Genomic DNA, 27,864 nt, shown 5'->3' on the forward strand with positions numbered 1-27,864 from the left:
CTTACGGGAACGGTAGGTTATCAATATAATTGTTACCATCAGTGAATTTTCACTATCCTTCCTGACGTTCCTGCTCCAGTGGCAGATCAGCGTGGTGCTGGCTATTTCCTCACCTGAGCCAGCCACCAGCGCACAAGGGTTTTGTTTTTTCTCCCTCTGATAGAACGCAAACAGTCCTGCCCCAGCCACCTTTGTGTTATTACTGAACAGTACCAGAGTTAAATGAGAAAACCATAAGGAAGCAGCCATATATCTTTCTGTTGATTTTACGTTGATATTTCCTTTCCCAGTGGGCATGCAGACTGCAGCTTCAGTATACTCCCTGGCAGGAAACAGGGAGTGCGGTGAGTCAAGGCTTCTGTCCCTTTATTATGCAAGTAAATTAAAGCAGCCAGCTGAGAGGTGCTGATCCTGCAGAGAAACCAAGCACGCGCTGCAAGCAATCCCAGCAGGTGCTGAGCAGCACCAGCCCCACAGAGGTTTCAGGGACTCCTCACCTATCTGTATAAACACATTGGAGTGCATTTCATCCCTTAACACTGGATGTAACTGCTGTACAAGTGAATTACACTGCTGCCACTGTGCTCCTCAGGGCCTGACAATCACCTCTGTTGGCTCTGTTTAGCCAACTTGTTTCTTCACCTTTAATTTTATCATCACTTGTAAAGGAACTCTTCTCCTCCATGGCACTGCACAAAATAGGAGGATCTCTCTGAACAGTTTATGTATAGAGGCTCCATTCCCCAACCACCCACCAGAGCCCTTCCAGTGTTTCCTTTCTGTAAATGTAGCACCTTGGTTTTGGCCATCATACGCACATTATAAGAGGCAGAGGCATGCTGCAAGAGTGGAAACCCTCAACTGAGCACTAACAGTATCCAAAGCAGCTCCCTGAGGCAGAACAGAAGTGATTTCTGACCCTCGTGCTGACTCCTACCAAAAGAAAAGCACAGCATAAGGGCTAAGCGAGGACCCACTGAAGTCCCCAGGCTTTGGAACCAGCCTTTAATTCAGCCATCACAGCTTACCCGCAGCTTCCCTACGTACAGCAAGGTGCCTTGGAAACACCATGTTACTCAGTAGCAAAAGCCTCAGATTCACTTGAATTGAACTTTGATACAGCTTTCTGGCTCTAAAGGATTTAGGATCTCTGTTGAGAAGTACTCACAGGAGCTTTACTTCTGTGATATCCAAGCTATCACAGTAGCATATCCTCTAAAATACAGCAGGTCAGAAACCTTCCATTAAAAAAATATATATATATAAAGAAAATAGGGGGAAAAAATGGTGCTGTTCTTTCCTTTTTCACTGTGAGGACTTATTGAAGCAGAAGCTGCTTATGAAAAAATACAACTGGGAGAATAAAGTGTTTCTCTGGTCAGTATCTCCAATTAAAGACCAATGCCTACCCCCAAGAGAAACAGGGCATGCAGCTGAGTGGAAACACAGTATAAACCTCTGCTCTGTTGGGTGAAGAGGTATCGACTAACAGTGTAACATCCCTGGGACGCTGCAAATCCCTGTGCTAATTCTAGAGACACCTTTCAAGGTCTCTAAGCATCCACTTGTCTGGTTCTTACCCTAGTGAAGTCAAACAAGTGTTGAAAATTCTGCGTATCGCTTTTGGTTCAATGGAATTCCGCTCCCCAGCCAAACCCTGCTCTAAACTTCTGCCATTTATCTGCTTTCCACAGAGGCTCTGCGATGCCGTCAGCCAGCCCCGTTCAATTTGCAGCTGCAGGCACACACTGCAGCACGGTGAGCAATGCATTAGTAATTCATCTGATGATAATGGGACTTGCAGCAATAATACCCATGCTGTGGCTAACGGGAACTTCCAAAGTCCTCGATAAAACCCTTCTCTGTTCTGAGAAGCACAAGTTTGTTGTAAATCACTGTAATAGGTATAAAGGTTGCCCGAGCCAACACAGATAATACAGCATTTGCTGTCAGCCTGGGATAAAGGCTCAACTGAAGCTGTATGTAACACTGTTCCAAAATGCACAGCATTGCTGAAGCTTTACGGCTAACAGATAACCGCAAATTATCTCTCCTGCATTCAGTAAGGAACAGGTTTTGCACAAAGGCTTATTTAAATGCCAGTAGGTCTGCACACACAGCACTCCCCACAGTATTTAGGGTTGCAGAGACCTCTCCTCCTGAGAGCTAATTTGGCAACGACCACTGCATTATGAAGTTAGAGAAACTCACTTTTGTTGAACTCCCAGCCTATCAAACATACATTTACAAGAGATAAATATGTACAGCATAAACAAGCCAGAGGATTACCAGGATTAGCTGCAGTCTTCTTCACTGCTGCCAAAGCTATAGACAATCCCTCACTGTGGGAGAGCAGCACATCACAACTGCACGGCACGTATAAATCACGTGCGCTTGGTGAGCAAATGCATTCACTGTAAAATGCCAGTGAAGAGATTTTGATACATCTGCTCTTTTCCCCTCCCTCCTCAGCAAATGGAGAACAGTAAAAACAGCAGATACCTGTGAATGGCATAACAAGGTCAGCCATCACCAGGCCAGCTCAGCACTGCAGCTGACAACCTGTTTTCAGCACACAAATTTCTTCCAAGGGAAGCCTCAAACCTAACTTATATAATGCTCGTTCATCTTCCAAAACACTGGAGACATGCAAGTTAATGCTGCAGTTGCCTCATGCCACTGTAGAGTAATAGCTTCACAGAAAAGTATCAGAAGTGAGGGTCAGCACTGGCAATTACTTTCAAACAACAATAATATTTTTTGAAGGGAAATGGGGAACACCATTTGGAAATGGTTCCAAACAAGACTAACACACAGCCCAGTTAAGCATCTAATACAATATTCTAGGGTTACAAGCTTTTTAGAAGGGATAGGCAAAGTAAGGTGGCAACACCAAAGGCTGTCCTATGTCAATGGGTGAATAGACTGCAAGCAGCTCCCTCTGAGAAACAGTCCAAGAACACGCTATGTTGAGAGCCTGTGGGTTAAGAACAGGGATCAGACCAATAAGACATCTGGTGGTCAGGGTCAACTACAGGCTACTTGATCAAGGGCACCCTTTGGTGAGGTCTTCTCCTCTCTCAGGTCCCTGAACCTCTAGGCAGGGATTGGAAAAGGAAAGGAGGCCAGAGGACAGACATCCCAGGATCATGAAGAAACTGGATGACAGTTGCCAAGGCACGCTTTTGCATATGATAAAGTCACAGCTGTCGGGCAAAGTCCCTGATGACTGGAAAAAGGGAAACATCACTCCCATTTTTAACAAAGGGAGAAAAGAAGACCTGGCCTACAGGCCAATGAGTATCAAAGTCTGTGCCTAGGAAGACTATAGAGCAGTTCCTGCTGAAAGAGATGTTAAAACACGTTCAAGATTAGGAGGTGATCTGAGACAGCCAGCACAGCTTCAGCAAGGACAAATCACATCTGACCAATATAGTGGTCTTCTATGACAGACTAACAGCATTAGTGGACACAGGAAGGGCAACTGATGTCATCCACCTGGACTTACAAAAAGCCTTTAACAAGATCCCATATCTCTAAATTGGAGAAACATGGGTTTGAAGGGCAGACTACTCAGTAGATAAAGAGCTGAATGGTCACAACCAGAAAGCTAATAATCAACAGATATAAGTCCAGGTGGAGGCAGCAAGTATCCACACTGGGACCAGTGCTCTTCAATATCTTAATCAATAATACAGACAGTGGTATTAAGTGCACACCCAGCAAGTTTGCTGATAACACCAAGGTGAATGGTGCAGCTGACATAACAGAAGGGAGGGACATCATCCAGAGGACCTCGACCAGCTCAAAACATGGGTCTACACAAACCCAATGAGGTTCAACAAAACTAAAGATGCTTAGAGGGCTGGATCACCTCTCTTATGAAGAAATGTTGAGGGACCTGGGTTTTTTCATCCTGGAGAACAGAAGGCTTCAGGGGAACTTCACTGCAGCCTCCAAGTACTTAAGGGGAGCTTATAAAAAGGAGGGAGATTGACTTTCTACACAATCTGAGTGACAGGATACAGGGGAATGGATTTAAACCCAAGAGGGGGGAATTTAGGTTAGATGTTAGGGAGAAGTTCTTTATTCAGTGGGTAGTGAGGCAGTGGCACAGGTTGCCCAAAGAGACTGTGAATGCCCCATCCCTGAAGGTGTTCAGGCCAGGCAGAATGGGACCCTGGACAGCCTCATTTGGTGGCACAGAACTAGAGTTGGAAACAGATGGTCTTCAGCATCCCTTCTACCCTAAGCTGCTCTAAGACTCTATGACTTTGTGCACCTCTGCAGCAAATGACTATAGTCAATATGAAACCTTCTGAACTAAGTGTGCTGGACTGCCAATCTGGAGAAACACATTAGAAAAAAATTGCTCTTCTAGTGTAAGTACTTTTCTGTAATATGTAGCTATTGACACAAACACCTCCTCTTACCCTGTATTTAACCAATAATGCCTCATTTATTAGTATTCCACAGTTGTGAGGTCTGTCTAGTGAAGCATTAGTGCAACGTTTCTCAAATGAAGTTCTTGTTCTGCTTGATCTATTTTATAAATGCTTAGTAATCTATCTTGATACGCTCCCGTCTGTCAGTGGCTGCTACCTACATGGTGCTGCTAGGAAAGGCAGGCAGTAGCACTGAGGTACCTTGATAGATACTGTATCCTTCCCTTCAAAACTACCTAAGACCACTTTCACTGCTTCAAGACACTAAGAATAGGAAACATGCAGTATTTATGGTCAGCATTTAGCTAGTAAAGAAGTTAGTAAAGAAATAACGATGCTTGATGCTAACTAGAAAGCTCCCTGATCTTCCTTTCCAACACCAAGGACAACTAAGTCCTAAGGAATGATGCCCAAAGGAAACAGTACTTGTATTCTCTCATCCCCTGCCCAACTGCTGTCTATGCTTAAAGCCTCAAAATGTCCCTCAAAGACTTTTGTGTAGTACCTGGTCAAAAAATAACAAAAATAAATAAAACAACTGCCCTACACCAGGCTCCCCGCTGCCTCTCACACAGCCCATGCAGCACCTATGTCCAGCAGAAGGGCCCACTGTGCTGCTTCCTGCAAGTAACAAGAAGCAGACAGAAAGGGAGGAGCAATGCTGTGAGTTTCTCACTTGGAGTTAGAATCACAGTATCATAGAATTACACAGGTTGGAAAAGACCTTGAAGATCATCAAGCCCAACCTCAGCCTAACCAGAACCCTAACTCTAAAAACCCTACACAAAATTATATCCCTAAGTACCACATCCAAATGGCTCTTAAACACAACCAGGGGTGGCGATTCAACCACCTCCCTGGGGAGCCTATTCCAGTACCTATCTATCTTTTCTGTAAAGATATAAAGTTACATACAGTCCTCAATTTTCTCCTCCTGGATCACAGTGGTAGGCCACATTCTGGGTCCTCAGGCAGCATGCCCTTCAAAGCTGTGAGTTCTGCATAGAGAGCCTCCCATCAGCAGTGAAACAAGTCACCAGCTGCATGCCACTGTAACTGCTCTGGGAAAACACAGGGGAAGCAAGTCCAGTTTTGGGGAGACAGCACCACTGGCACATGAAAATAAGCCAACGGGTACTTCATTTGTAATCCCCTCTGCCTCTCAGAGAGAACAGAGGACTTTCCTGTGACACTCCATTGTACATAGCCTCATCATTTCTTTTCCTGTGAGAAATGATAGATGCCTAATTCCACTTCGCTCTCTGCAAGATGTGGCTTCAAATGAGGCGTATCAATGGACTGTCTGCACAGGGACACAGCAGGGGAATGTGTTCAGAGCTCCCTTCTCTCTAACACCATTAACAGTTTGGGACACAGAGCTGTTAGTTAACACAGCACCACACATGAACCATCCCCCCACTCAACACTCAGATGTATTTTTAAAAGGAGCTTCCTTATCATGGAAGAAAACCTTTCATTTACATAAACAACAGCATCCACATTTAAAATATACAGTATCTGTGTGCGTGTGTGAGCATCAAGTCACATTCAGAAGTAAAATAAAGACAGCCTGTTGCTTTTAGGGGAGCGGTTCACAGCGAGCTCAGTAAAATAATCTCATTTTCTGTCAGGAAAGGCATTCATTAACATGTTTTCTGACACCAAAAAGAGTTAAGAGTACATTAAAGGAATTCAAAATGAAAATACATGTGAATCAAGTGTTTGGGAAGAGCACAGAGATGAACAATCATTAATATTTTGGGATAGGCTGAAGGGTTTGGCTCTTTTATTTCAGTGAAGCAAGATAAGTGACAGAGGACTCCTGTGTATACCAAGGCGCCTGAGACCAAGACAGGAGTGGTCACTTCTCATTTCTGTTTGACCTTGAGACCATAATTGCTAAAGCAGCACCACTGTGTTTCTGTTGTAATTGGCAGCCACTGAGCTGAAGATTAAGCTAGCATGAAAACCGAATTACCACTGGTGTCTTCTAATAAAGAGGAAAAAAGAAGTTATCTATAGCCCATATTGCTACATAAGAACTAAAGGTTAAAAATTGCAACTTTTCCTCCTTGGGTTTGTAAGTCAGCTGATGTGCTCACAATAAGATCAGCGCTGACTCTTGGGATAATACAGTCTAGAGTGAGGACCTGAAAAGATCTTCCTCAAGTGTCTGTATAATACCAATGCTTTATATTTAAAATAGACATCAAACTGAAACTGAAGCTGCTATAGTTACATTAGTACATAACCCAAGAAATAGAAGACTGGGACCAAGACAACTGAATGCTCCCATAGAATCAATGAGCACAACTCCAACACTACTTTCATCTCTTCACATGGATATAAGCCAGCTGTCATGGCACTAAAACCAAGGAAGCTGCTTAGATATAAAGCTAAAAGGAGAACCAATGAGCTTTGTCTGTTGGCTACTCAAATGAATTTGTACTTGCAAGCTATAATCTACCACAAATAGCCACATTTAAAGAATGCAATTACATGGAACAAAGCTGATGACTTTCAATGCACAGAGATCATTAGAAAACGGAAACCAGTTGCAAGCTATTATTTCTTTGCACCAGAGAAATGAATTGATTACATGTAAGCTGATTTTCTGTCACACGCACGTGGAGGTGTGCTTGTAAAATCCACTCAAGCCTGATAGCTCCAGCCCATCTAGAGCAGACACACAGATGGGAAAGTAAGGCAATTTGGGGATACTGGGGAAGCCTTAAGAACTCTATTTGCTATTTCAGACACTAACCGACAGTGCAGGCAAATACAAATTACTCAAGTCAGAGTTTTTGAGAGCTTCAGCTAAGAAGCTAGCAATATTCACTGTAATTAGAAGTAAAAATAAACTGATCCATGCTCATCCCTAAGGTATCTCCCCCTGCTTCAGCATTTCTCTAAGCAAGTGGTCACACTTTGAAGTCATTACTGAAAAATGTTGTGGAAATAAAAAAAAAAACCAAACCTGAACCTAGTTCTCTCAACACATTGTACCTCTTGTAACAGACAAAAAGACATCCTCTGTTGGAACCAACTTCACTGTGACATTCTCCTCCATCGTGAGAAGCTGCCTCTCCCAGCTGGCTGCTGCCAGACTTTCAGCAAGCACAGTCCTCACTCTGTTCCTACCAGACAATGCTGAAAATAGTTCTTACAGAGGCCTATCCTCTTTTTAAGTGATTTGAGAAAACCTCCAAAACCCGCATATCTACCATGACCAGGTTTACAAAAGGGAGGCAGGTTTCTACAGACAGAACTTATTTCAACTAATTCATTTCTTTTTGTACCATTGTTAGATCTCAATAAAAGATCGAACTACTATTTCTTGGAATAAAATTTCCTATTACTTCACAATTCTGACCAGCCATTGGTGTGTGTGCTAAGAGAAAAGGGTTATGGTGAAGCCTTGCAGTACTGATTAAACTTACTCAGTTTGCTCCAAAACAAGCTTTATGCAGACACCATTTATTTTAAAGATTGATTCTTCACTAAGCTAGCAAAAAATGAAGTATGAAGAAACTTCCTGATTATGAAAGATCAAATGGCTACATACAGTAAAAGCTCTCAAAAATCTCACATTAAAGCAACCAATAGATGAAAGCCTTGTTTGCAGAAGCAAGTTGTTTAATTCTTATCTTGGGTTGAGACTCTTGAGTGTGTGTGGCTGAGCCTGTTACTACTAAAAAGAATAAAAAGGTCCAGACCAGGAAGGAGAGGAACTAGAAAAGGGAACTAATCAATGGGGCCCTCTAGAGAGTCTCCCCCCACCATATAACCCCAATGTCACACAAAGGGAGACAGGCGCTGCCCCAGTAAGAGAAAATGGTAAAGCACACAGGGTCATTTCATAGGAAGGGGGGCATGCTGGGCTCAAGAGAGAATTAAAACAATGTAAAAGGGATATTGAAAATTATCCTTTTCCAGACAATAGCTGTACCAGCACCTCAGTGCACCCCTTTAGGGAGGTCCCACTGGGACAAGGACAAATATGTTATGTAAACTCCCCACTCACTGGGGAAGAAATTATAAAATCTTTTTATATGCATATTTTTATTATTATTTTAACTAACCTTTAACACTTCTCCTCGAATAGGTAAATAAATTGTATATGTAAGTGGGAAAGTATTATAACCTATATAGAACTAATGCTCACAAGAAGTTTTGGTGCTGGACACATAAGACCTGAGTAATGAAGGATCCAAAGAGGAGAAGTTAAAATGATTAACAATATACCTGTATAAACTAGCAACAAAGTATGTTTTAATGAATATTTTTACAATGTGTACAACAAAACAAGTCGTGACATACCTAAGGATGTGCCTGAAGAGATTACTGGAAGGACTGGAATCACACCCCGGGCTCTTTGTTTAACAAAGGCCTCTAGGACAGAATGGAAGAAGCTTTGAAGGGAATCAACATATCAATACGATAAGAGTACCGAGACATCATGGAAACAAGAACAGCAGGATGGCAACTGACTGGCACAAGATAGCAGGTGAATTAACAAGTTTCAGAATGTAATGTACAAATGCAAATTACGACGGGTAAAATTGTAACCTGGAATAGCCAACAATCAATACCTGTGAGGACTGAGATTAATCAAGAGCAGGCATTGCTGGGGAACTTACAGAGCAAGTATTAGGCCAATTCTAGTAAATTTCTTTTATCTTTTACTCTAGTATTGACCATTAGAGCTATACAATCAGCTTCTTATTTTTTTCTCCTGTTTTTTAGCCACTTTTGCCTGTAATGGCAGCAATGATATATAGACCATCACTACACAATCTCTAGACCTGGCTACAACGATAAAAGCATAACAGGTTTACTGCACCAAGCCCAGTCTTGTATCCCTCCTGAGATGGGCTTCAGAAACCAGAGAAACAGTGATGCTTCTAATCAGCACAAGGATGGCTAAGCTACAGCCCAACAGAAGTAGAAAGAGCAGTTGCAAGAGGAAAAATTACGCACTTGAAAAATACTAAGAACACCTTCTGCTTTCCCTTACCCCTATGACACCGAACTCCCATTCAGACAAAAGCCTGCACCCTGGGGACCCAGATGCAATGCTCCTCAAAGACCTGAGATCTTCATCTCAGAAGAAGCCTCAGGAAATTTCATAGACTATATAGCCTAAAATGAAGGCACTACTTTCAACAAAAATAACAATTCTCTTTTCTCCTGGTGTTTTTCCTGACAGCTTCAAATAATTCAAACCAAAACAAATAAAACACTGTTGGAGAAGTGCATCTTCCAGATATGCTGGTGATACAGTCACAGCTTCGTCTCAGTCAGAAGAAACTCCACACAATAGATTTTTACCAGTTCTATCCACCTCTTGTTTCACATGCATACAGCAGCCTTAAACATAAAACAGAATGACTTCTCCTCAGGAAGTGTAATTAAATAAAATGGGAATATAACTAAGGAAACAAGCCCTTAAAGATTCATTTAAGGAACAGTACGCTGGTGCTGGAAATCTACTGGGGACTGTAAATCCTGGCTGGAGAACGTACACAGGGACTTGCACAGATAGATGCAAGATTGCTGGGAGCCTGCTTCGTTCCAGAAGAAATAAATGATTGATAAAGGTACAGATTTCCTAAGTTCCTCTCCAGGAAAAAAACAAACAAACAAATAGATAAATAAGAACATCCTGTCTTTTGCTTCTATGTTTCTAAAGCATTCCTGTAGTCCTGATGGTTTTTTGTTGTTTTTTTAAAATCCTGAATTACTTGTGCCACATTAGAATAAAAAGGCTTATATCCAAGAACATAAGCAGAATGTTAGATAACGTCTTCTAAGGAAGCTCCTTAGAAGTCAAAGAGCAAGCTGAGCTACAGATGCTGCTGCAGAGGATTTCCCCACCTTTCAATGATCTCATGGAAACCATCACATAACACAAGTTGGTTTCCAACCCTCCAAGGACTGAGTGACAGAGAAGCGAGCTTCCACCTTGCACCCTTTCACTCACACGACACTGATGGTTTACACCCACTCATTTCACTCAACCCCGCACAAGTGTTTCTTCCAAACTAAACATTTCCTCCAGGATAGTGGCTTGGGGTGAACAGAGCAGCAGATTCCATCTGCAAGGGAACGAACAGCAGCTCTTCAGAAATACAGGAAAGGCAGCCTGCTTAGAAAAGCTGCCAGAAGAAGGGAAAATGATGGCTTGTTTCACCCACAGAGAGCAATGAGCACAGCTCAGCCTGATGCCTGGGAGCAGAATAAGTTGAGACCTCAAGCAAAGCAAACCAGACCCTCTCCACCTAATCCTGTCTCCCCCACCGACTTCCCCAGTTAGCCAAATATTTGATCAGAATTTCTGTATGATTTCATACAGCAGATACATTGTAAATAATTCACTAATTCAATTATTTTTGCAAGGAAAAGGAGGAGACGGTTCATATACTAAAAGGAAAACAAGAATCTAACAACAGTAACCCTCCTATTGCCTGAAGGAGCTTCCTGCACACTTCAGCTTCACAGGATGAACTCCATTTCAAAAGACAGCCTTCACAGAAGACTGGCCTTTGGATACACTGAAACTAAATCTCACACAGCACCTTATCAGAGACTTCATAAAAATCATTTTTCTCCCCTTCATCTTAACCATTCTATTTATAGCCTGCTTTTATCTACAGATTTCATACCTCGTAGATTTAATGCTTGTTTAGATAGGCCATGGTGTCTCATGGTATGACTTTAGCCCTCTCTGATTCACTGTTCCTGCACACACTTTCCTGTTAGCAGCCAAAAGGTGACAGCAGGGTCAGTGATAGCAGGTTCTGGTTAGAGAGAGAGCTGCTTACCTGCAGCAGCCATGGGAAAATGCCCCCCATCTTATTTGTGATGCCCACAATATCTATTGTGATCACAACAATACAGACTGATGCGTGTATCCAAAAAGGAGAGAACTTTCTTCAAGACATGACCAGTAAGTCATAGCATCCTTGGCTACCTGGCACCTCTACAGATGGCTTCAGCTTCCAGAGAGCTGCACTGGGATAAGGAGAAGGCAGCAGCTGTGAACTGCTTCCAGCTAAATTTAAGTCTGAGTCAGACCAAGTGTCAGATAGGGCTCTGACTCCTCATCCTGCCCAGAACAGAGCAGTTACAGGAGTTAAACTCTGGAGAAAGCAATTCAGTTTTTCATTTGGAGTCAGAGATGGTTGTGAGCTCTCCCTCCTCAATAACCTTTATAGTGGGGTAGGCAACATTAGCTATGTCACCAACTAGAACAACTTGGTGACTAAGCAAGAGAGACAAAAGGGCAATTTTGGATATCCTAGAATGAACTGAGCATTACTTTTTAGTACAAACTATTTGCCTTCAATCAGAAATGCTGGTCCATCACTTTAAAAATAAATACATCTTGCTTATAAAACAGTAACCACCTGGTCCATGACACAGCCACCCATGCAGGGCTCAGGGCAGCAATCCCTACCCCCTGCCTCCAGCTGCTGGGTGGGCAGACAACAGGCCATGCTCTTTTCTAGTCCCCTCCTTCTAAATAACAGCTGGGTTTATATAACAAAAGTATATGGGTGGGTGGTGGTGGACAGCAGGACAGAACTCTGCTAACCACAGAGGCTTCTTAGAGGAGGAAAAAAAGGAATAGAAATTGATCTTGCCTAACCTGCTGTCCTTAAGAAAGTCACAAATGACAACCCAGATGGCATAACAAAGGCAGATGTTCAAAAAATCCTTTGAACCCGTTCAAGTAATTCTTAGCACAACTCAATTGTTAGTGGATAACAAGAGATCTTTTCTCAGATTAAGACCGGATTTACCTTTTAGCAACTTCCCTTTACAACTGATGAAAAGATAAAACCCAAAGGAGTGGATACAACTGGTCAGTTCTCAAAGAAAACTCATTCAGAAAAAATTTCTAGTCCTTCTGAAAGAAAAGAGTCCTTATTTCAGTTTCCTACTTCAAAACTGAAGATAACCATTCTCAACATTGACAGGAAAATGACTGCTTCCTTTACACATAAAGGACTGGAAGATGCATCTGAAGCAAAGATATGTATAGATATTTTTAGAGGCAGATTTATATCAGGTATACCATGAAACCATTTCATTTTCATTATTTAGCATGAAAAGAAGGAAGGGTTGGGCTGCCATATAGAACTAAACATTTCAAACGAACTCTGCCAGGATGTGTCAGAACACTTTCAAACATCTATATTTTACTAATGGATCGGTTATACATCAATTATTGTGTACCAATAACCCAATTAAAAACGCACTCTGAACAAACAATCTGGCCCAGCTCCAAACCCTGACTACTTAAACAATCTAATGGAAACATTAAGTGCCAGACTGCGCATTTTGTTTCCTAATGAAGATAGTATTTGGCTGACACAGAACCAATTTACACGTAAAATACTAACAATTAAAAAGGTCACACATCTAAAACTGAGGCATTTCACACATGCAAACCAAGCTACCCAACATGAAACAAACTGACATACTCAAGCAAGACTGAGTTTGGGGTCCACGTGGTTAGCTAACAGAGAACTTGACCCAACTAGCACGTTTCATAACTGCATAGGAAGAACACTTACATCCTAAAAGTAAAGATAAAAATCATAGCAGTTAAGTTACAAACAGTAACCTCCAAAAAGATCATGGACAGACTGCACCCACAAATCATAAAATGGCTTTAAGTTGGAAGGCACCTTGAAGGCCATCTATTTCCAACCCTGAGAGCTGCCAGCCACCAGACCAGGCTGCCCAGGGTCCAACGCAACCTGGCCTTAAACACCTCCAGGGGACAGGGCTGAGAAGGAAAGTCACCATCATCTCACTCACGGTGGTGATTATTTTGACACAAAACTGTTAGCACATGGCATTCAAAGGACAAAGCTCCAAATCCTTGCTAAATACAATTATCCCCAGGCATGGGAATTCAGATTCTAAATGGCTTTTTGCTTTTCACTGTCAGATGGCTTTTCCTTGGTTTTCCTTACTCTTGGCTGCATGAGCACACACCAGACAGCAAGCAGAGTGCCCTGGTTAGCCCTGACTCCAGCATAGGAAGTACTTGATGTGAGCCACAAACACAGAGAAGCCCCACTCCTTCAGAAAAGAAAAAGCTTTCATACATGCGAGTCTCAAGGAGAAGCAAGGAGCAATTAGAAAGCAGTATTAAACTTAATTGTCTTCAATGGGGACTGCTTAAACATGAGATGGACAAGAGGAAAATAATAATAATAATCTCATATTCCAATGCAGTAACTGAGCCTTCCAGGTCCAGAACATCTTATGCACATGGGAAGAAAGGAGTAAGTAAAGAAAAGTAGAAAGTGTAAGGTTGTTTATGCCTTTCTCATATGGAAAGTGTAAGTAATCAGCAAGCATTGGAAGACTTCCATATGAGAAAGGCATCAAGTTAAGCTTCCTTACATCAAGACCTTGACCAGGTATACTGAGCATAAGATGGCGTTGCTGTAACAACCATCAGTTCTAATACATTTTGATAGCACACATTAGAAGCTTTAATACACATGCAAAGTCTTCTTCCAGGATGAACGTTCCCCCTTATGTGCCTTCATAAGTAACACACATACTCTTCATATAAAAACAGAGACAGCCTGAGAAAAGGTGGGAATCCAAGACATCAGCACTGATCAAAGTTTATAAGAAAACAAAGAAAAAACAGCCGTCCATAAAACATTGGGTATGGGCTTGAATTAACCATCCAAACTACAGGAACAGCTTTGAAATCTCAACCCATGCACACGAAGCAACACTCAACAGTGAGCCCATGTCTACTTTGATCAGGGACTATCAAAGGGATTCCGTGCAGTTAAGCTGCCAAGTCCCACTACAGCTTAATAGTCTGGAGAATTTAAATGCCTTGGACTCAATCATAGAAGCACTTTTTTCCCTTCCCACCTCTCTGACTGTCAATATACTTAAACCATTTCTTTCCACCGCTGGAGAAAAAGCCAATAGGAACGACACAGAACCACAGCCATCACCTACTCACTCTCAATAACAACTAAAGCCGGGTTAGTAATGCTAATCATTGCTAACTACTTCAAATCAAAAGCAAAGCGTTACTTTACCGTTTGGGTGTAAATGTAATTGCGGGCAATTAGCAGCTCACCGCGCGGTCACCTCCTCTCCCGCAGACCTTGCGATGCTGACCCCTTACGTAACCGCAATCCTTTGTTACCCAACAAAAGGATCCTCAATGTTACCGCCCTGTAGACCGCAGTTTGTAACAATTTAACGCTACGCATACGAACGACGTTTTCACAGCTCCCGAGGTTGGACAGCTCACAGAGCAGAATATATTATTGTAGCATTATTATTATAACATCGCCTCCTCACCTGTGCAACCCGGGGCACCAGCCCAAAGCTCTGCAACAGCCCATCACCAGCCGCCACACAGGTCACTAACATTAGGGTAAAACACAGCTTTTGTTCCTCTTTTTAAAATACTTTTATCTTTTTCTTATCTATAAACAATATCATATATTCTACAAGGGCTTCCCAAACGCAATGCCTCCTGTTTTATGATGCTGTCCCACAATGTCAGAGGTGAACATTGGTGGCATTTTAGTAGATGTTGAACCCACCTGCAGACACCAGGCTCCATTTTGTTGCTGTGTGATGGATGGCAACAGAGGGGCACTCTGACAAAATGGTGTCTGACATGGAAGTGCGTATGAAGCAAAGGGGTGGAACTGAATTCCTACATATGGAAGGAAATAGACAAACACTGACCAGCTGATCACAGCCAGGACAAGGAGTGCCACCAGCAAGAGACTAGCAGTGCTGCCCTTGGCCATCAGAGACTCACAGAACAGCCTGTATTGTGTTCCATGGCCAGGCATCCAATCTAACACCACCTGGAAGTTAGGAAACCTCTCCATAAATGAGGAGAGCATGCAACTACCTACAGAGACCCACCACCCTGCTGCATACCCCACTGAAGTCTCACTTGAGCCCCTTCCTTGCTTTATTTCCAGGCTCTCTCCCCTTTCTACAGAGGGCTTCCTTCAGAGGACTTATTTGCAAGCATGCATTTCAGCAGCCTAGAGTATTTTACTTCTGATAAGTACTTAATTTTTTATGGGTTTAATCCAATATAAGTCACATAGAGAGCACATTAAACAGAACTCACGTTTTTCTCCTACTGTTTTATAGAAAACATACATCAATCTCTCAGATTCACTGTTATGCCTGTTTGCTCTTCTAGCTGCAAACCTCACCTGAAATCCTGGGCTCCTTCATGATGGAGTTAACCACCTGGAAAATATTTCCCTCAGAAAATAACACACTTCTATTTACTTTTTTAAGAAGGGAAAAATTGAATTATAGCAACTCTAAGTTATTTTCTCTACTGAGTGAGAAGCATTTTGAAGCCCCAAAGCAGACTGATAATCAGCTAAAACTGCTCTAAAACCTCAGGTCCCACACCCCATCACATACAGCATTAAAATAAACCAAAATTAAAGGAGCTTGCTTTATTTTGAAAATGATTTGGGAGCATGTTGTGTTGTGCTTTGTAGCTTCCCACCTGGAACCATTCAGGTTTCTCAAGCACAATTACTTATGTATATTATTATTCAGAAACCACCTCCTGTCCCAGCCAGGCACCCCAGCAGTTGAACAATGAGCAAAACACACAAGCATTCTGGCCCACTCCACACCACACTCCATATTTGCTTGATTTTCTTCCCTCCCAGCTACTCACCATGTCCTCATCTACAATTGTGAGGATTTATTCCCCCCCAACTCTGCTAATAGGGATCAAAACAATTAGAAACTTTGCTACCCTTAGAACTACAGAGCTTCGTAACTACATTTAAGAAACTGAACAGCTACAGAATATCCTAGAGGTCTTCCACTAAAACCTACAAAAGAGAACAGGGGGAACACAAAATGCTTCACTGATGATAGCTGTACCCCTTTACCATAACAGATGTTATTAACAGCATTAATCAACCTCTCAACAAGTTAGCTCTGAGCAGTTCAAACAAGGAGGGGAGGAAAGCCACTTGAATAATACCTCATTACTCTACAGTTAGAAAGGCTAAAGACCCACTTAAGAACATTGACTTTAAACATCAAAAAAAGCACAAAAATCAGAAAAAGACTGAAGCCCTATGCATCTCTTACTCCAGTTAAGTACCTTATGAGTGTGGAGAGTCACATCTCTGCACTGCTTTTGCTCCAACATGAAGATCAACAGGAAAGCAGGCTTCACCCAAAACCACAACTCCAACTGAACTGCACTCCCTGGGGCTGGAGACTTATGGGCAGCTCAGCACAGCTCGTTATTCCCAGCTGAGAGCGAGCCAACCAGCATGGTGCAATCCTGCAAACAGCCCACAGCTGGCTCAGGAACACCTCACTCATCAGAGCTCATTTCCCCCAGCTGAGAGAACGTCGAGCCAAAAAACCTGGCACAGCCAGTCACATAATTCCAGCTCTTAAATAATATAACAACTGCTTCTGGTAGAACAAAAGCTGTTTTTATTTGTTTCCTAAAAGTTAAGAAAATAATAATTAACTGAGGCAACTGCTTGTATGATGAAATCTATGCTCCTGATACAGTAATAGAGCTTTGCTAGACACTTATGATAGATGAGTTGTAACCACCCTTTCCTCCCTCCCCCCTCACCACACATCCATTTTTACCTTGTCCTTTGCTTCTCTTCACTGTTTTCTTCGACCTTTCTCCTTGCATTTCCCAGGGTTGCAACAGGGTGTAGATTATTTAGGAACGTTTCCAACAGTGTCCCCCAGGTTTGTCGCATTTAATTCTTTGTCACTATTTAGCTGCTCGTAACATAAGTTCCACTCAGCATAGCAAACTAAAATAAAATCAAATCAAAGGGTCTGAGCACTGTGTACCTTGGTTTCCCTTGAAAGGAAAGCTAGTAACCTCTCTTAGAGATATGCCTAAACATGAACAGGTTTTAAAATAGTTTACTAAGTTTACTAAGCTATTTTAGCTAATAGTTCAAATTCAAATCTCTGTTAAGTGCTCAGATTAATCATACTAATACAAGTTCCTCTTTCAGGTACATTTTCATTTCTGAGGCTCTCAAAACATTTCCCTTTCCAGAGCTAGCACTGAATACATGTTCATAGCAAGTAGTGCCGGCAGTCCCACTGTCAAAGAGCCAAAGCCTGGCGGGTCCTTTCACTGGAAGGGTTGCTGGCTTACACAGGTGAGAACCCACACCCAGGTGTTCTATCAGCAGGCTGAGAGAAAGTGAGATGTTTTGCTGAGCCTTCATCTACAGTGCAGCAGTGGCAGGTTACCAAAGCAAGGCAGGTGGTGGGAGTTTCACTTTGCAAGCCAAGTATCGCACACATGGAGCTGTAACTCAGCATTAAAACACTCTATCAAGCTTCAACTCTGAAATTAAGAAGCACAATTACTATATTTTTTTTCCATTGCGATAGAAAAAACATGACATACTACTAAGAAATAATAGCAATGCATCCTTCAAATTGCAAGCGGATTGCAAGCAAATAGAAGAAACGGAGTCACATTTCTTTTTTGTATGAAAATATAGTTATCTCTAAACTAATGGATAAATAGAACAAGACGCACTACAAGTGCTGTGCCACAGGTGTCGCTTTCGCAGAAGTTCATCAGCAAAAGAGCGCGATAAAAGGAAGGTATAGGCACTCAATTTCCATTTCTTGTACAGTCATCTTTGCAATGTAAACATCCCGGAGGATCTGGAATATTTGGGATCAGGCATTATTCTTCTTTTTAAGCACACTAAGAGGGAAGTTCTGTTTGAAAATCAAGGGTGCAGCTCAGTCTTCAAAGCTTTCAGGAATTTCTGCATCTTTTTCTACTTGCCAGCTACTAAAAGGGAAGGGTCAGATCTGCAAGTGGTGTGAACAAGCATAGCTCTGTGAGGGCTTTGAGCTTGTACCCGTTTACATCACATGGAAATTACTCTTCTCACTTCGGCTGTGAATAACCGTGCATGTGTATATATATATATATATATATATATATATATATATACATACACATATATATATACACATATATATATGCTAGTGTGTGGTGGATACATACTATATAGAAAATGTATGCTTTGATCTGTCAAAATAAAGATATATATTTGAAAAAGGAGATTGAATGTGGAAATTATACACTCTGCGTTTACTTTTAGAAAGTTAAGGGAAAGAAACATTGTTTATGCTCGGGGAGCACCTGGTGATTTGTTCGTAATAACCTAAAACCAAACCACCACATGAAAGATTTAACAGCTCTCTGCCATGGTTGAGAGGCCCATGCTATGACTTGCTAACTTTTATATGAATAATTACTAGGCAGTGCCATAGCCATCATGGATTGCCACTTTAACAGCCTAGACCCTGGTGCAGCAAAGTACTTTTATTGGCTACCTTTAAGCAACTGGATAGTCTCCCGGAGTTTGGCAAGCTCACTCACCTGCTTAAAATTAACCACAGATTTAGTCTGGTGCCTGCATTGAACTCCATCAGTAATCAGAAAGGCACTTCGACCTGTGCATAAAGCAGCTGCTTCTATAGGGTTTATGCACATTCTTAAATACTTCTCTGAGTGAGGACAGCATGGCTTGATGCTGCAAGATCCTGACTGTCTTAGACGTAATCCTGCAGAGCTTTTAAACTAGTCTTTCCTATTCTGTGAATAAAAAACCAATCAGATCCAGCATCATTTACAAGTTAAATCACACTTCCAAACACTATAGCACGTGATAAAGACTCGGCTGGGTGAACAATGTTGAACATGGAGAATGTTATATACTACGTTCACAATTTGTTCCACAAATGCAGTTCAGTTTGAATTATTCAGCACTGTGGTTTAGAGTACAACATGAAAAAAGACTTGGTACGCTTTGTGAATGCAGTGATGCCTCAACCAAAGCAGCATTCCAGCCCCCTGCTTTGAGCTTTGCGTGCTCAGGCAGCCCCTAATGAACTTATTTGCTACATCGTGGGCAGCAGCAGCTGTGCTGCTGTGCACTGGGGGCTCACCGTGGCTCTTTGTCGTCCAGAGGGGAGGCTGTGGCCAAGCAGCTCAGGGGATGCTAGGAATGAAGGTGATCACCAAGCACCTGCTCCAAACAAGCCCTAGCATCTCCTTGCACCTCTTCAGAAAGCTTAAATTGGGAATAATAATAATAAAAATATAAATATATATTTTTTCCAATACAAACATTTGCGTGCTCTCCTCTTTGCATCTTTGCAGATAGCTAGGAGTGCACAGCCTTCTTGTTCAGCTCGTTCTGCTATAACTAACTGGTGCTTGTGAATGGAAGGCAGAAAAGTCCAGAGGAGAAATGTCTATCTTTTCCTGTGGTCAGAGGGTTGTTAGGAGAATAGGAGGAAAAAATACAACCAAAGAGGGAGGAAAAAAAAAAACCAGGCTTGTGTGGGCCAGCTGTCTAAACGGGATAAATCCTGTCAGCTGAATACAGCATAACTCATTTTTAATTAGTTTGTGGCAAACAGTGCAATTTGTGCCAGGCTGCAAAACTGTGCCGTGTTCCTGAGGAACCACACTGACAGCAGAAACAAATGAATCCCTGCAAGAGTCCTCCTTCTGGAGGCTCACCATCGATACCCCTCATTTAAACAGTGTGCTGGGGATCTTCTTCTGTGAGACTGCTTTTCTATCCTAGCTTGAGTTTTGTTTTCCTACTGCATGAAATATAAATGTAAAAAACTGGGGACTTTCATCTTATAAATCGACCTGTTGGTTAATAATACAAATCAAATTGGGAGAGATCAATGAAATATTTACTTATCCAAAAGCCTGACCTAGATTGCCTGCTGATTTTCTGAGGATGGGACTGCACCTTACCCTCTGTTCAAACACAGTCTTTCACCTTAATGTAGGCTGTGATTTTGCTGCACCGAGACCTACAGCCTTTTTCCAAATAGCAGCGTTCTAATTAAGTGGAGAAATCCAGCTACAGAGGGAACTTGCAACCTAGCTATAGGAGTATGAGAAGATATTGAATTATCCCAATTCTGGAATCTACTGATTGTCCATTAGCAAGAGTGGGCAAAGGAGGAATCAGTTATTTGGAGCATTAGAACTACTGTTTGGGAAAGAAACAATGTGTTTTGGTTTTGCCTTTTTTTTTTTGTCATATGAAACGACACCGGTAACATTTGCAGGACAAGACCTTAAATTAGCTATACATGTTGCTTTATCTTTGTTCTTTGATTTTGTTTCACAGACAAAAAAAAAAAAAATACAACCCAAAACCTTTTAATGGCCACTTCTATTAGTATTATAGGCATGGCTATTGACATTTTTCTAGTGGTACTATCAGTGAGAAGAAAAAGCAGAGTTGTGCTCACGAGCTTAGCCTTGTCATTCAGGGATATAACTTCAGCTGCAAGCATTACATCCATTATGCAGCAAATTCCTTGAAATCTTAAAAGAAAGGAACGGCACCAGAGGGCACAGTCACTGCAGTGCCATTACCTCCTGCCTGCTCAAGCTCTCCCTTCTCTCTGTCCTTTCAGCCACCGGTTACTCTCCTTTTGTATTCGTCTACATAAGACAAAAAAAAAAGAGCTGATCAGTTTTTTTCTTAGCAGCTTTACCCATAACCAGAAACTTGTTTCTTATCAAAGCATTTATATATATGAAATATATACGCTAGACAGCATATATATTTTATATACACATACAGCAAAAACATAGATTAAATAAGAAGAGCCACACAGCACAGTACACATGTAATAACATAATTCCATAATCCCGTGCTTAAACTTAAGAGCTGCGTGGATGTCCGAATCCTTGTTAGAAAGCAAAAGTTCACTTTCATCACTTGTTGGGTTTTAGCCGTAATTCAGGTTTAAGACATTTGCTACCGCTATTCTAATACCAGGTGCTAAACTCTCTGAATGAACTGCCAGCAACAGGATTCTAGGGAAAGGAGAGGGCTGAGCACAGTGAACTTTCCTGGCAAGAAATGGAGAAAATTCGCTCTGAAAACAAAAAGAACAGGAAGGGAATACAAGTTGAGATCCACAGGAAAAATCATAATGTACGTCCCTCAGTCCCAGTAACTGGTCTTCTTTGGCACTTGAGAACGATCACAAGTAGTTTGCCTTTTTATTCATATAGAACAAAATTTACAAAGTCATTCATACATTTTTTTTTTTTGTCTTTTGTTTTTTTACTGACTTCGAAAATTGGGAATATTCAAAATACACTTTTACCCCACTTCATTCTTTCATTATTTACACTTATATACATGAAAAATGTAAGAGTTTCTTTGCTGTTTATATTTTTTTGTTTTTTTTTTTTTCTGTTTTGTTTTTAATTTTGTATTAAAAAGCTCTGCTGGTTGTGTTACTGTTTGTTCTCATCAAATGGATGTTCCATGAGAGGGCTCCATTGCTTCTGGAATGACTCCCCCCGGCACAGACTGAAATGACATAGGGATTGGGGTTTTCACGGGGCTCTGACGAAATAGTCCTCCATTTGGCGACCTGTGTTTACACTGTATGGAGGGCATGGTGGCTGAGCTGCTCAGGGGCAGCGGCAGGTTGCTGCCAGAGGCAGCTGTGAGTGTCCTGCTGGCACCATGAGTTGTCTGTTCAGGTAAAAAGGTGGTGACAGAAAGTTGCGTGTTCTGGTATTCGCGTACCGGCTCCAGGGTCTGAGCTGGCTGCATGCCTCCGATCTCCAAGGCTGAGATCTCGATGGACGCTGGAGAGATCTGCTTGTGGGCTATGTCTTCGTCGATTAAACTGTTCATGCGTCTATGGACCTGCTCCAGGTTCACTTCTTTATCCTAGTGAGGAAGAGAACAGAACAATCACTCCAAACGCGACCACTTCTTCTGTCCCACTCCCACCCTTCCTCTATGTGATAGGAATTAGTGTTTGCTCATTAGATTGCTTTGATGTCATCTGTGCCTATGCAAAACCTCGGGTTCTGTCCGACGTCTCCAACTGAGAACACATGCTGAAAAAAACGCCAGCTCAGTTTTGATCTGCAAAACCCACCGATGCCCTCAATATGAAACTCCCTGGAGGTAAAGTGAAGTCTTCGGTTGAGCCAACACATCTTGTAGACCCAGGACAGCTCAGCACTCTCACATAGCTGAAGCACACACTTTCTGATGATGACGGCAGTGTAATACTGTGCACAGCCTAGCTAGCTCCAGGATATGTGCTTCATGTGCCAACATCTACTGGCCAGGAGTTATGGTGGTGAAGACACTTTCCCTAATCAGCAGGGAACACCGTGTCACCTACCTGGTGAGATCCATGGACCTCCCAGAATGGCTCTAAGACAGAGACCTGCTCAAGCCCTGGCAGGGGAGCACTCATTTGTGAACTGAACAGTCACGGGGTCAACTATAATCTGTCTGCCACTTTAGCATCTCATCTGGTAGAAGTTTACATCTGCTTTCAGTGCTTGGGAATGCAGCCTCGGTCTTTACAAAATGCATCACTGTCCTTGATAATGAGTCACCTATGGCACCCAGAGTGGTCTTGTCAAGGGACTTTTGGCACCCACTACCAGCATTTTAGCTTCCCAACAAGGCCAAAAATGTTGTCTTTAAAACTTGAAGTAGCAAAGGCCTGCAATGGGCTTTTATCACCTCAGTGCGGCATGCAGGATGTCCCAAAAAGAAAACAACCAAACTGGCAGAGTAAAGCCAACCACCTGGGATGTTATATGACTGAATTTTAACAGCTAGCAATCTATAAAATAGAAAGGCATTATATCATTTCTCTATATTTCACAAAGCACAGCTGTGCAGTTACAGCTCTTTGATGCAAGTGTAGCATACCGCACCCCAGCAGCAAAGCATCTATAAAGCCCAACAGTCCTGGAACTAAAGGCAAAAGGCATCCTCTGGTCTGACAAACTACATGGGGCTCCCGAGAAAGCCCAGGCTAGGAAATGGGACTACCAGATGGGTTCCAGTAATCCCTGACTGCCCATAGCTCAATATGTTCCTAGCTGGTTAAACACAACACTAGTAGCTTTAAAGAAGCTCTTGTTCATGCCAAAAGCTAGGCTCTGGGAATAGAGAAGTATGAAAAGTCACTGCCAGTGCCAGCTGCCCCACGTGACCTTTTACCATTATGTTTCAGGTGGGACACAGTGAATTACAGTATTATTCCTATGTCATCCACTGCTATGCAACTTTACCTTCACCCTTCAACTGACAATCAAGTCAACTCCAAAGCCCTTGATTCCAGCCAATGTCAAATACAGATTTGATTGTAGCCTTATGATTTAAAACCACTTCTGTTTTTCAAGAACCATTGGATTTGCTGATCTCTGTATGGATTTGGAAATGAATTAGAGTAACATGAACCCAAACCTCCGAGCTTACGCTAAGTCTCCAGTGAGTTCAGCTGGAGTACAATTGTTCGACAATTACACAGCCGAGCAGCAGTCTGCACTTCCCTCCTTAATCAGTGGAAAAACGATCCCTATTTCATTTACCAACCAAACCCCCAGTGCTACTCTCTGGGACTCTGGGGATATTATCTTCCTCACCAGAGAAATAGATAGAAACTGTTTTATTTTTTCCCATAACACTGTTTATTCAGACAGACTCTCTAATGAAATAACTTTTGAGTTAGAGAAAATCAGTGGAAAATAAATAAAATAATAAACGTTTATAGCAGAAAGGGACCGGACAATACTTGATCAGCTAGCTGCTGCAGCTGCATCTTCACCAACCTGACACATCAGGCTTCTTATTCTCTGACAGCACTCTAAGCTGACTGTAAATTAAGCATTTGTGATATAATGGCCAGAGTACATGGATTTAATATTAGAATTTATGTAGCTCTGTTTCTTGAAATAAAACTGTGCACTGGGGGCAAGTGTAGGAGGTGCTATCCTCAGCTGGGAGTAAGGGCTCAACCTCTCTGAGCAGCTTTGTTTTGTATGGTGTCTGGCCATGCACTTCTGTATCTTCCTCATCTGTCTGCCTATGAAAGACTGCAGTGAAGTTCTGCTTATCTGCAAAGTTTAGCTTCTGTGGTGTCTGATGGCATCTGTGTCTAAGGAAGCTAACTCCCCAGATCCCAGTAAGTGATGTTTCTTTAGGTACCCTGCACTACATGTCCTTTTCCCTAAAGCCCTGCTTGCTTGTGTTCAGACTCTTTGGTTAGCGCTTTAGTTATCTGGGACCCACACTCTTGCCAATACTCTACTATGAGAAAAGCAAATGTAGAGCACTCAGATTCAAGCTGAGCAAATACAAGAGGAAAAATATTTCCTAAATAAAAGCTTTGGAGAAATGTTTGTGACTCATTTGCATTTTTATGAGCTTTTATCTAATGCTTTCTTCAGATCATTTCAAGTGAAAATATACATCAACAACTTATATTTGTATTTTTTGATTGCAAGCACAATCCCCAGTGCATTCCATCCTGTTTTGCTATGGGAACAAAAATAATGCAACAGGGATAACTAGCCAAGCCAGAGAGAACAGTACAGTACCAATATTTGCAACACAAAGCTATTAACTGTTTGCTGAGGAAAAACACATTGGTGATGGAAGCATACTTCTAATTTGGAGCATCTGTGCACAACAGATCATAAAATTCAAAGAATTCATCCTTGTTATAACATTCAGCTCTGAAGGTGTAAACATAAAGAGCCACCGATGGGACGATCCTACTAGACATCTCCTAGTTCAGATGAGAGAGGATATTAATGACCACACTGTTGGGGAGGTGCCCCTCCACTAGTCTAAGAGGATCGCTGTCCCTTCCTCCCTATGTGCAGTGAAGCCCTGTTGGTCATCGGTGCAACTGCAGCTGCTTATGTTCCGCAGTATAAACACATGTTTAACCATGATAACATTATGCTATCAAGAAAAGGAAAACTGTAATTCCTGCACACCAACATAACTTTTGATCTCCTACAAAACACTTCACAATTAGGTAGAGAGGTAAATGCTTGGGATTTTAACAGGGGATTGGTAAGGTGGTGGGGGTGGACGTGGGGGGGTGGATTTAATTTGCCTGTTTCTAACTCTATATTCAGCAAGGACAACTCTCTGGCCTTATTAAGATAAGAGAATAAATAAATAAAAGCTTCAAAGAGCCCAGAAGTTCACATTCTTCCTTCTTTCTGTTGCTAAAATATGTCGTTTGTAAATGTTAAGGAAAACGACTCTCTCTCTTCGGATTAATAAAACACACTGTAAAGGTTCTTCGCTTTTCTTTGCCTTATCAGATGAAGAGCAGCTAAATAACCAAATGTCAAGCTTTGTATGAAAGTATCATGATGTTGAATGAATGATTTCTCAAATGCTTTAAGAAACAACAACTATCCAAGATAAAGATTAGAAGCACATGAAAAGATGAGTCTGATGTGCTTTGAATCCAGGGGTTTCCAGCACAGAAATGTTGTGTTTTATTTGACAAGTGTAGCTCGCTGAATTTGTAAATTCTGTAAAACTCATCTTTCTTTTTCCTTTATTGACCTCCTAGAAAATTCAATAACAAAACATATGCTACGGAAACGTAACAAGATATATGGAAAGAGTGAAGAGGTAATAAAGCCACACAAACAAATGTTAAAAGTTAGGACATTCTCCTCCCTCGTCAGCTCAGTGTCCCACTCTATTTTCAGCTCTGTAATTCTCATTAAGTAGGAGACATTTGCTATCATTTTAAGCCCTTTGCTGGCATTATTTTTTCCCCCTCATTTCCTGCAACTTTGTGATCTTAATTCTGAAATGGTAACGTAGCACTTCAAAAAGACTCCCAAGCTTTTCGATGCTCTGTTTTCTAATTTTATATTTCTCCTTGGCAAAATTAAGGAATTAAAACTGCTAAATTAATATAAATTAGCAAATTGAGGCTTGGAGCTGGGGAACAGCAGAAGAGCTGGCACTGGCAGCTGGATGGGAAGAACTGGAGCCACAGGGGGGTGTGTGTGTCCATTTTGCAGCACAGAGCCTTCTGTGGCCCAAGGGCAGCCCCTTGCTGCTTCTCATCACAAGTGTTTCTGGCTTCAGCTTGTTCTCCTTCAGAGATCAATGAATGAGCTCCAAACTTAATACATCAGTGTCTATGGCAGACGCATTGCTGAAGGCTCCTTCTCCTTCTTTTCTTGTATTTAATATGCAAAACTTAGTTAATATTATAAATGTAACCTCAATGATGTTTCATGCCAATTCAACTTCATTTTTCACATATAGCTATACTGGATAAATGCTTATGGTTCTGCTGCCAAAAGGAGATCAAATATTTTTCCTCTGCTGTCTTCATAATTCTATTTGCAGTATTAATATTATGCTCCAAGTAGATAAGTTAAAGAAGTTAATCAGTGAAGGGGAAAAAAATACTTCTTGTGTAATGTAAATGAATTACAAACACACGCTTATCCTTCTCCACATTAAGGAAAACAGCTAACCAAACAATGCTTCTAGTCAGGAAATTATCTCATTCATAAATACCAATTGAAATGTCATTCTTTCTCAGTAAGTTTGAGTTTTATAAGGGCAAAATGAAGGGCATGTTTCTGATACATCCTAAAGATTGATCCTGAGTGACAGGCTCAATGGTCTATGACTGACAGCAAAAGCACACCATGGCAAGCATCTGCATGGATTTGAAGGACGCTTACCTGAATTACCTAAAAACAACTAGCTCTGAACAGCTGTGACTGCAAGAAACTATGGCTCCCTGGCAGAACTAAGTTTGGCTTGATCATACAGAGAGAAATTACAGCAATATATAAATGATGATAGAACAACTCTAAACATAATATTTTTTCTAGCTTATTTTCTGCCACTTTTTACAGTGGGCTCTAAGGAAAGTGTGTGGGCAGTCAAAATGAAAGAACACGAAACTGCTTGGGAAGTCTGGCGTCAGTTAATATTGTCAAGCCTAAGAGATGTTTCAGTGTTGGAGAAGAACCACTGGACTCTGTTTTCAAGACACTGCCTATGTCACTTCCAACACTATTAATTCAAAGGTGTTCTGTTCAGCTGCCTGGCTCGCAATGGCTGGGATTTACTAAAGGAAAGAGTTGTTCTTACTTGTGATTTCTACCATACTATCACAAAGTCCAAGAGAAGCCACTTGAACAGATAAAAGTTAGAAGGTGATGAAGCAGCTCCAGTAAAGTCAAATGCCCAGAAAGGAAGGATGGTTACCTGGAGAAACTTGATGCTAGAACTATGATAAAACTATGATAAAACAGCATCTGCACTCAAACCTGCAAACAAAACTACACTAGACTACAGCAGGAAAAAAAGACTGATAGTTCTGATCCTAAATATCAAACACAAAAGCAGCCAGTATGGCCACATAGGCACATGCAACAAGGGGCTATGATGAATGTGCTGCTGCATCTGGATCAGATGCAGATAACTGTACCAAGTGTTAAAACCCTGTTAATGCCATTCTTAGT

The 27,864-nt window shown here is 41.7% G+C and overlaps 1 protein-coding gene and 1 long non-coding RNA gene across 5 annotated transcripts in view; both read right to left on the minus strand.

Moving 5' to 3' along the window:
* The window catches only part of LOC107315542, a 67,311-nt gene extending 62,414 nt beyond the window's left edge, over positions 1-4,897 (minus strand). The window contains exon 1 of the long non-coding RNA XR_004307683.1: positions 2,290-4,897. This is a non-coding gene — a long non-coding RNA (uncharacterized LOC107315542). The remainder of the gene's footprint in view (positions 1-2,289) is intronic.
* Positions 4,898-16,929: 12,032 nt separating this feature from the next.
* Positions 16,930-27,864, minus strand: part of GRID1 (glutamate ionotropic receptor delta type subunit 1) — a 484,592-nt gene continuing 473,657 nt past the window's right edge. For 3 of the 4 annotated variants that reach the window (XM_032445260.1, XM_032445261.1, XM_015865985.2), the window contains one exon: positions 16,936-22,255. In XM_032445260.1, coding sequence (XP_032301151.1) covers positions 21,827-22,255 — 429 coding nt within the window. In that variant the 3' untranslated portion in view covers positions 16,936-21,826. Of the gene's footprint in view, positions 22,256-27,864 lie in introns of all 4 variants that reach the window. The other variant, XR_004307682.1, reaches the window with a different exon arrangement.

Source organism: Coturnix japonica, chromosome 6, assembly GCF_001577835.2.
Source record: "Coturnix japonica isolate 7356 chromosome 6, Coturnix japonica 2.1, whole genome shotgun sequence".
Classification (NCBI taxonomy): domain Eukaryota; kingdom Metazoa; phylum Chordata; class Aves; order Galliformes; family Phasianidae; genus Coturnix; species Coturnix japonica.